Source organism: Oncorhynchus mykiss, chromosome 19, assembly GCF_057628025.1.
Source record: "Oncorhynchus mykiss isolate SJ-2025 chromosome 19, ASM5762802v1, whole genome shotgun sequence".
Classification (NCBI taxonomy): domain Eukaryota; kingdom Metazoa; phylum Chordata; class Actinopteri; order Salmoniformes; family Salmonidae; genus Oncorhynchus; species Oncorhynchus mykiss.
This window is the reverse complement of record NC_143040.1, coordinates 56,124,783-56,135,723: the sequence shown is the minus strand read 5'-3', so window position 1 is coordinate 56,135,723 and position 10,941 is coordinate 56,124,783. Positions and strand designations below refer to the sequence as shown.

The following is a 10,941-nucleotide window of genomic DNA, read 5'->3' as shown; positions in this document are numbered from 1 at the left end:
TAGACATTTGTCATGAAAAGACTAAAGCACACAACAAATCCACTTTATTTTTGTCTCTTTAAATTCCTAAATATTCAGGGGTTAGATTAGAATAATTCTTCATTACATTTAAATGGGTTGCCTTTAGCCAGTGAATATGAGAATAGGTTCTCAATGGACTCACCTACTGAAATAAAGGTTAATTAAAAAGGTGCGGATCTATAGGGGGGCATGTTCTGATGGGAGGCATAATTTAATGGCACTGTTCTATCAGACAATGCCTTCCCATAGGAACATGCCCCCCCCCCCCCCCCCCAAACGATATGCCTCCATAAACCATGTACAAAGTGGAATACGGCTTTAATCTTCAAAACTGCAAGGACACTTCCTATACATGTATATTAAATAAATACTAGATAGAAAGCTTATTGACTTTATAAAAACAACTGGCTTGTATAGGCTATGATGCTAGAAAGACTAGCGAGTACAGACTAGCCAGTTGTTTTTATAAAGTCACTATGCTTTGTGTTTAGTATTTATTTAGTATGCATTGTGGTGCTTAGTGCCCTGAAGATTATGACTGTCAATTAATTTGAGAGTGGTGCATTTCTCCAACTCAACTTTCTTGCCTCAGTTTAGTTTACCAAACAAAATTGGCAATGTCAGGCTGTCGAAACTACAGAATCTGACTTTAATAATCATATCAGAGCCAGTGACATTATTACATTTCTGTGAAAAATTGTAAGCATTGGACAAGTGCTTGCTGGTTACGTCCAACAGGGGGCGTGGCCACGCAACGAGCTGCGCTTCCGTGTTTACAAAACCACGAAAAGGGAGGTGACTAGCGGCGAAACGTATGTTTGCCGAGCAAGAATAGAGCGGTGGTGAGGAAAGTGGCACTGTCAAATCATAGGCTGACTGCATGTTAAAAAATACGTAGTTAATTCCAGATTGCGTTGTACAGCGGAATGTTCACTCGAAGGGGCCATGGAGACGTCAAGAAATCTACACAGAAAGTTCTGGACCCAAAGAAGGATGTATTGACCCGACTGAAGCACCTCCGGTCACTGTTAGGTGAGTAAAACGTCAACGAGCTTTGCTGCTGCACCGAGCAGTGGCTCGCTCGCTTGATTATTGATGGTACCTGCCTCCAAGCAAGCTAACTAACGTTAGATGGCTCTGTAGCTAGCAACATGGGTGCATACCTTTTGAGTCCAATGTTTTTTTACAACGTCGAATACATTGATTTGTCGTCACGCTGATATAAGCGTGGAACGTGTTAGCTAACGTTATTAAGCCAAGCCATCCCTTGTGGCTAGCGCGTCTGTCTAACTAGCAAGCCACAATGTCATTGTAGAACGGCTAGCTAAATTAACTGATTAGCATGCCAGTCAGCAGCACAGCAGGCAGGTTTTCGAAAACCAACGCATTACCTTTAGCCACCTAGGTTTGTGCTAACAGGGTACTTAGCTTAATATCCCTGGTACTAACTAGATAACAATAGCAGCCAACTTGCATAACAAAACTGGTTAACTATCAACTTCGTCCTTCAAGGGCTAGCAAACATAGCCACTGTCTAATTTATTGGAATGTAACTTAGATCGCCAGCTTACACTAACAAAATAGGCATTGTTTGTAGCCACAGCCTGAAATTAAGTACTGCAAAAACGTTCATTACAAGCCAGAATGCTGGATACAAGTACATTTAAACTTACTCTACCGGTTGGTCCTTCTAGTACTCGAAATTTGAGACAAAATATCAATTATATACCCGAGTTTTTGGAGTGCAGGTACTGCCATCGAGCACACAACCATGTAAACTAAACACCTGTAAGACTTCGATTTGTATGCATGCACCGCGTGCATGTACTTCTGTCATGTGCACGTGCCTTAGGTGATGCGCAAACAAATGTTGATTGTCACAAACAGATAATTGCATTTAATAATAATTTCCTGTTGATATTTTGTCAGAATTAATAACCAACCCCACTGACATTTTGCAGAGTAAGTTAAAATATAATTGTATTTAACATTCATGGCAGACAAGGAATGTTTGCCAATATTGCTAAATAGGGGGGAAAAAAACGACTCCCACTGTCTCCGTATACACCATACGAAGACAGTGGGAGCTCATTTCATGAAGCTCACTTTGATCAACTTGGACCCTCCGCGCACATCAGCTCCCACGAAGCATCGTTACCTATCACTCCTCAAAAGCCGCGGTCCTTGCAGAATAAGGGAAACGACAACTTCAAGTCTCAGAGCGAGTGACGTCACCAATTGAAACGCTATTAGCGCGCACCCGCTACCCTGCTAGCCACTTCACCTATCTGGGATGATCCCCCTGTCATTTAGGCCCTACCCGTCAACCACTTTACACTACGTCTGTGTACGAATCTTAATCTCACAACCACTGTATTACAATTGCTGAAGTAGTGCATATCCGGGCACTTTCCTGCTGACACTGCAGATTCAATGTCAAGACTTGTATGGTCAAGAATCAAGATAGAGGTCAACAGCGGGCCGAGGCAGTCTGTTACTTCTGTTTTACTTGTCCTCATGTGTGGGTAAAAATAAGGCAACTCAAATGTTATTTGTCACAGTGAAATGCTTAGTTACGGGTCCTTTTCTAACAATGCAAGGATAAAGTTACAACAAAGCAGTAAATACATTATGTGAATTACAAATAATGATGACGATAAAAAAAATACAAACATGGCTATATACAGGGAGTGCCAGGTAATAACGTGGCTATATACAGGGAGTACCAGGTAATAACGTGGCTATATACAGGGAGTGCCAGGTAATAACGTGGCTATATACAGGGAGTGCCGGATATTAACGTGGCTATATACAGGGAGTGCCGGGTATTAACGTGGCTATAAACATGGAGTGCCGGGTATTAACGTGGCTATATACAGGGAGTGCCGGGTATTAACGTGGCTATATACAGGGAGTGCCGGGTATTAACGTGGCTATATACAGGGAGTACCGGGTAATAGCGTGGCTATATACAGGGAGTACCGGGTAATAGCGTGACTGTATACAGGGAGTACCGGGTAATAGCGTGACTATATACAGGGAGTACCGGGTAATAGCGTGACTATATACAGGGAGTACCGGGTAATAGCGTGACTATATACAGGGAGTACCGGGTAATAGCGTGACTATATACAGGGAGTACCGGGTAATAGCGTGACTATATACAGGGAGTACCGGGTAATAGCGTGACTATATACAGGGAGTACCGGGTAATAGCGTGACTATATGCAGGGAGTACCGGGTAATAGCGTGACTATATGCAGGGAGTACCGGGTAATAGCGTGACTATATGCAGGGAGTACCGGGTAATAGCGTGACTATATACAGGGAGTACCGGGTAATAGCGTGACTATATACAGGGAGTACCGGGTAATAGCGTGACTATATACAGGGAGTACCGGGTAATAGCGTGACTATATACAGGGAGTACCGGGTAATAGCGTGACTATATACAGGGAGTACCGGGTAATAGCGTGACTATATACAGGGAGTACCGGGTAATAGCGTGACTATATACAGGGAGTACCGGGTAATAGCGTGACTATATGCAGGGAGTACCGGGTAATAGCGTGACTATATGCAGGGAGTACCGGGTAATAGCGTGACTATATGCAGGGAGTACCGGGTAATAGCGTGACTATATACAGGGAGTACCGGGTAATAGCGTGACTATATACAGGGAGTACCGGGTAATAGCGTGACTATATACAGGGAGTACCGGGTAATAGCGTGACTATATACAGGGAGTACCGGGTAATAGCGTGACTATATACAGGGAGTACCGGGTAATAGCGTGACTATATACAGGGAGTACCGGGTAATAGCGTGACTATTTACAGGGACTACCGGGTAATAACGTGGCTATATACAGGGAGTACCGGGTAGTAACGTGGCTATATACAGGGAGTACCAGTACCGAGTTGATGTGCAGGGGAACGAGGTAGTTGAGGTAAATACACTATATTCATTATATATACAAAAGTATGTGAACACCCCTTCAAATTAGTGGACTTTGCTATTTCAGCCACACCCATTGCTGACAGGTGTATAAAATTGAGCACGCAACCATGCAATCTCCATAGACAAACATTTGCAGTTGAATGGCCTTACTGAAGAGCTCAGTGACTTTCAACGTGGCACAATCATAGGATGCCACCTTTCCAACAAGTCAGTCCGTCAAATTTCTGCCCTGTTTGAGCTACCCCGGTCAACTGTAAGTGTTGTTGTGAAATGGAAACGTCTAGGAGCAACAATGGCTCAGCCGTGAAGTGGTAGGCTCACAGAACGGGAGCACTGAAGCACGTAGCATGTAAAAATAGTCTGTCCTTAGTTGCAACACTCATTACCGAGTTCCAAACACTCTCTGGAAACAACGTCACCACAACAACTGTTCGTCGGGAGCTTCATGAAATGGGTTTCCATGGTCGAGCAGCTGCTCACAAGCCTAAGATCACCATGTGAAATGCAAAGCGTCGGCTGGAGTGGTGTAAAGCTTGCTGCCATTGGACTCTGGAGCAGTGGAAACACGTTCTCTGGAGTGATGAATCACACTTCATCATCTGGCAGTCCGTCAGACAAATTTGGGTTTGGCGGATGCCAGGAGAACGCTACTTGTCCCAATGCAAAGTGCCAACTGATGGTTTGGGGCTGTTTTTCATGGTTCTGTCTAGGCCCCTTAGTTCCAGTGAAGGGAAATCTTAACGCTACAATGTACAATGAAATTCTAGACTATTCTGTGCTTCCAGGTTTGTGGCAACAGTTTGGGGAAGGCCCTCTCCGATTTCAGCTCGACAATACCCCCGTGGACAAAGCGAGGTCCATACAGAAATGGTTTGTCGAGATCGGTGTCGAAGAACTTGATTGCCATGTACAGAGCCCTGACCTCAAACCCAATGAACACCTTGAATTGAAATGCCGGCTGTGAGCCAAGCCTAATCATCCAACCTCACTAATGCTCTTGTGGCTGACTGGAAGCAAGTCCCCTCAGCAATGTTCCAGCATCTAGTGGAAAGCCTTCCCAGAAGAGTGGAGGCTGTTATAGCAGCAAAGGGGGGACCAACTCCATATTAATGTCCATGATTTTGGAATGAGATATTCACCAAGTAGGTGTCCATACTTTCAGTCATGTAGTGTATGTACGTATACAGTGGGGCAAAAAAGTATTTAGTCAGCCACCAATTGTGCAAGTTCTCCCACTTAAAAAGATGAGAGAGGCCTGTAATTTTCATCATAGGTACACTTCAACTATGACAGACAAAATGAGAAAAAAAATCCAGAAAATCACATTGTAGGATTTTTAATTAATTAATTTGCAAATTATGGTGGAAAATAAGTATTTGGTCACCTACAAACAAGCAAGATTTATGGCTCTCACAGACCTGTAACTTCTTCTTTAAGAGGCTCCTCTGTCCTCCACTCGTTACCTGTATTAATGGCACCTGTTTGAACTTGTTATCAGTATAAAAGACACCTGTCCACAACCTCAAAAAGTCACACTCCAAACTCCACTATGGCCAAGACCAAAGAGCTGTCAAAGGACACCAGAAACAAAATTGTAGACCTGCACCAGGCTGGGAAGACTGAATCTGCAATAGGTAAGCAGTTTGGTTTGAAGAAATCAACTGTGGGAGCAATTATTAGGAAATGGAAGACATACAAGAACACTGACAGTCTCCCTCGATCTGGGGCTCCACGCAAGATCTCACCCCGTGGGGTCAAAATGATCACAAGAACGGTGAGCAAAAAATCCCAGAACCACACAGGGGGACCTAGTGAATGACCTGCAGAGAGCTGGGACCAAAGTAACAAAGCCTACTATCAGTAACACACTACGCCGCCAGGGACTCAAATCCTGCAGTGCCAGACGTGTCCCCCTGCTTAAGCCAGTACATGTCCAGACCCGTCTGAAGTTTGCTAGAGAGCATTTGGATGATCCAGAAGAAGATTGGAAGAATGTCCATATGGTCAGATGAAACCAAAATATAACTTTTTGGTAAAAACTCAACTCGTCGTGTTTGGAGGACAAAGAATGCTGAGTTGCATCCAAAGAACACCATACCTACTGTAAAGAATGGGGGTGGAAACATCATGCTTTGGGGCTGTTTTTCTGCAAAGTGACCAGGACGACTGATCCGTGAAAAGGAAAGAATGAATGGGGCCATGTATCGTGTGATTTTTGGGTGAAAACCTCCTTCCATCAGCAAGGGCATTGAATATGAAACGTGGCTGGGTCTTTCAGCATGACAATGATCCCAAACACACTGCCCGGGCAACGAAGGAGTGGCTTCGTAAGAAGCATTTCAAGGTCCTGGAGTGGCCTAGCCAGTCTCCAGATCTCAACCCCATAGAACATCTTTGGAGGGAGTTGAAAGTCCATGCTGCCCAGCAACAGCCCCAAAACATCACTGCTCTAGAGGAGATCTGCATGGAGGAATGGGCCAAAATACCAGCAACAGTGTGTGAAAACCTTGTGAAGACTTACAGAAAACGTTTGACCTCTGTCATTGCCAACAAAGGGTATATAACAAAGTATTGAGATAAACATTTGTTATTGACCAAATACTTGTTATTGACCCAATATTGTTATTGACCAAATACTTATTTTCCACCATAATTTGCAAATAAATAAATTAAAAATCCTACAATGTGATTTTCTGGATTTTTTTTTCCTAATTTTGTCTGTCATAGTTGAAGTGTTGAAGTGTACCTATGATGAGGCCTACAGGCCTCTCATCTTTTTAAGTGGGAGAACTTGCACAATTGGTGTCTGACTAAATACTTTTTTGCCCCACTGTAGGTAGGGGTAAAGTGACTCTGAAACAGGATAGATAATAGACAGTAAGTAGTAGGTCTGTTTGCAGTGGCTGATAGCTGGCCCTCCTTATTTATGTTCAATGGCCATCCCCCTACTGCAGTCGGTGTTTGCAGCATAGGAAGGTTTTCCTCCTGGTCTGGTGCTGGCTTTTCCCGATGTGGACAGGAAGTGGGGATGAGTGATAAGGTGCTTCTTTACACAGTTTAGGTTGGCCTATTTTTTAATATTTTTTATTATTGCTCACTGCTCACCATGATGTGTGCTGCTATAAATGATGTTGAAAGCTTACAAAACGATGTGGTTTTCATGTTCAAAAGGCCTTTTTGTTAATGAGAACTCAGACACACACTTACGAAAGAACACAGGCAAATGTCACTGCACTCCCTTCGTTCTTACCGAAAGATAAAACATGCCACTTAAAATGTTTTTGATATCAAGATAGGACTGATATTAAAGGCTCTTCTAAATGTCAGGGACATCCTGAAACTATTACCCCTATCCATGTTGATTCCGCTTAACTCAAGTTTGATGTAAGCCCAGTATCATAGCATGACATCACTAGGCTATGGTCAGTCGCAAGGCCAGGAATAGTTCCTGGTCCATTTGCCCTAAAAGTGCGTCTTTGCGTTGGTTTTGTGCCCAGTTAACATGTATGTCATGTTGAGTATGAGAGCGGCTGCATGTTTATTTTCTGGTCATGCCTGGCTGGATCTGGCTGATGTTGTTAATTACAGGAGCCTGCTAGACCACCTGATCACACACCTCCTCTGTGACTGGAGCTGTGCATGACTATTCCTTACCTCAAAGGCAATGGAAAAAGCCTAGACAACAATTCAGAGAGAATTTGCTTTATTATTAATTTTTCTAAGATGCAGTGTAAACAACTTCCTTGACCTAAAACAGCAGGTAGCCTCCATGGGAGCAATGGTAAATAAGTGCAAGTGTTGTTGGTGATAACTGTGTGTGTGTGTGTGTGTGTGTGTGTGTAAAAGGCAGAGGGAATGTTTACCAGTGTCACTTCATCCTCTCCATGTTTTTGCTGTGAATGTTGGTGGGGTCAGGGTCAAATGGGATAGCTGCTGTTAGGAGGTAAAGCTCTGGGGAAACAATGACTGCCACATCGGAAACCCCCTCAACAAGCTCCTTTTCCCTATTGAGTCAAGCTGAGACCTCTTGGCATGTGATTTTCCTCTTTTCGAAACACACCGGATAGCTTTGAACTCGTTATCTTTAACCCCTGTCCACAGTGTAGCCTACTTTCGAACACTTGTCTATGTTCAATGTACCATAGAAAACAAGCTCATTGCTGTGATTCTGCTAATGCGTCAGAATTTAGAAGCACATCTTAGCTAGGCTGCATTAATAAATGACAGTCAGGCTAGCCTATGGGACTGAGTAGTCTATTTTAGAAAGTCTGTATATGTTCTTTGAGGTACAAGCTGAGCTTTACAATCAGCCTACTCACTTTCTCTGGACACCAGCTTATCAGAAAACTAAACCAGCCTAAATTTCCATGTCATTTACATCTACGCACGTTCAATCGTCTACCTCCTTGATGGGTGTGATTTGGGCAGTTCATGTAGCACTCCGACTGTAAATAAACTCTCAAAGAGCCTCTGTAATGATAACAAGCAACCTGCCTTCAGGGCATTATTTTTCATATGCTGGAGTTCTTGCAATGCTCGTACTGGACTGCATTTGGTGAAGTTGTCAAGCCCTCGAATAAGAGACACAGCTATTTAAAATATTTCTGATCTGCCTACTCGCTGAAGAAGTTAGGCCTAAGTTATCGCAATGAATATCACAGGGCGAAATACACCTTCTGCCCCACCTTGAAGTGTATTATGTTGAGATTAAGAATGTGTTCATTAAGCTCACATTAAACAATGCATTGTTCCTTTAGAAAAGGCTCACACACTGTAGGACAAGGCTAGTCATTTCATACCATAGAGAAAGATGGGTCATTGTTGTAATTCACATTGACATCAGTGACATTGGAAACCACATAGGCCTAACCATGGAAGCAATGAATGACTGAGGGCAGTACCTCATTGTATGTTATTGTTGTCAGCCAAATGAGTCAATAATACTTTTTCAGATCATTTTAATACCACAGCTTTAGTGAAAATCCAGACTAGGCTTATGTTTAGCTTAGTAATGGGCTACACAGTCAGTGGCATTTCAATCCTCTGCCATTGGCCTGACTCTGGTATGGATATCAAGTCCTGTGCCAGAAGCGGCAATCTCAAATCCATTGTGAATAGCTGGGCGTAGGTGTGAACTGTGCTATACAGGTTAGGTGACACTAGACAGCCGTTAGCAGGTCTGTGTCTGTCTAGTGTTGCCATTAGGATGACAGTTTGTCATTATCTCCCTGGCAGGGTGCAGCTCCGCTAGCCCCAGTTCTCTCACCAGGCCTGCAGGGCTCAGGGCTGACACTGGTTCTGTGGGTGAGGCTGAGGAACAGAAGAGAGGCAGCTTGGCCTGATCTTATGTAACAGTTTCCTCAGTGCCACTCCCATGGTTGTCCGTTATTACTGTGTACCTGTTAGACTTGCCAATTCCAGACAGTCATACTGTAATTTAGTCTGTTCCTGTGTGATTCATTGGGCTCTATAGGCCTGGCCTAGGTCTAGTGACCAGAATAACTTATATCATACATTAGCTACAATAATATATTACCCATAATTCTGATGTTAACTAGTGTATAAACACAGAGTGTAAAAAACATTTAACAACAATTTCCATGACATTGACTGACCAGGTTAATCCAGGTGAAAGCTAAGATCCCTTATTGATGTAATTTGTTAAATCTACTTCAATCAATGTAGATGAAGGGGAGGAGACCGGTTGAATAAGGATTTTAAGCCTTGAGAAATTTGAGATATGGATTGTGTAATGTGTGCCATTCAGAGGGTGAAGGGGCAAGAACAAATATTGAAGTGCCTTTTGAACGGGGTACAGTAGTAGGTGCCATGCGCACCGGTTTGTGTCGAGAACTGCAACGCTGCTGGGTTTTTCACATTTAACAGTTCAAGGGTCCACCACCCAAATGACATCTAGTAAACTTGACACAACTGTGGGAAGCATTGGAGTCAACATGGGCCAGTATCCCTGTGGAACTCTTTCGACACCTTGTAGAGTCCATGCCCCGATGAATTGAGGCTGTTCTGAGTGCAAAAGTGGAGGGGGCAACTCAATATTAGGAAGGTGTCCCTAATGTTTGGTATACTCAGTGTACTATCTGTCTTTACCTTAAGATCAGGGTCAGCTCAGTCCACTCCTATTCCTGCCAGTGAGCTGGCCGGCCGGTGTGGGTGTGACGTCCCTAAGCTTGGTACAGAACCAAGATAAGCATCTGGCAGTATAAAGAAGCACTGTGCCATGATCCCCAGGCAATTAGCATTTCAAACAATGTGTGCCATGATAAAATGCAGCTGGCATACAGCTGCCCTCTTTATCCCCACCTCACACAGGCCTCAGAGTGCCATTGTCAGTAATTTAGGCTTAGATGGTGTTCTTTCACAGGACGGGCTCGATATTTCTGGATTCATAATGTCAAGTACAGTAGAAAACCATTATTTATTTTTTTGCCAAACAACAGAGTACTAGGCCCATCACCTAATGCAGAGTCAGCACTGACCTACTTCTGGGTAAATAAATAAGTATGACAACGGTGACATACGGTAATGAGTGTGACATCCAGCAGGGATATCTAGTTCCCATCTTGACAATTGTGTACTGACTAGATGCTGTGTTTCGACCAGGCTATAATCCCCATCTTGGCCAAGGTGCACAGGCTAGATGCTGTGTTGGGAGCTCAGGTCAGTGCCCGGGACTATGGAGTAAGGCTCACCTCTAGCTGCGTGGCTTGAGGCTAATGCTAGCTGGTGTTTGTGACGTTTAGGAGTCAACATCAAGTCTGTGGTCTATAGTTCAGTTTGGCCATGGCCATTTCCATTAAGCTGATATACTGTAGAAGTGCAGGCTTTGGTGCAGCAAGTCTACTAATGAAGTGTGTTGATTAGATTGGGGGAAAGGAAACAACATTTGCTGTGGCTCCGTTGGTAGAGCATGGTGCTTGCAACGCCAGGGTTGTGGATTTG

At 43.7% G+C, this 10,941-nt stretch overlaps 1 protein-coding gene across 6 annotated transcripts in view; it reads left to right on the top strand.

The window, feature by feature from the left end:
• Positions 1-760: 760 nt before the first annotated feature.
• The window catches only part of LOC110498370 (ral GTPase-activating protein subunit alpha-2), a 181,871-nt gene continuing 171,690 nt past the window's right edge, over positions 761-10,941 (top strand). For all 6 annotated transcript variants that reach the window (XM_090211419.1, XM_090211421.1, XM_090211420.1 and 3 more), the window contains exon 1: positions 761-1,053. In XM_090211419.1, coding sequence (XP_090067545.1) covers positions 948-1,053 — 106 coding nt within the window. In that variant the 5' untranslated portion in view covers positions 761-947. The remainder of the gene's footprint in view (positions 1,054-10,941) is intronic.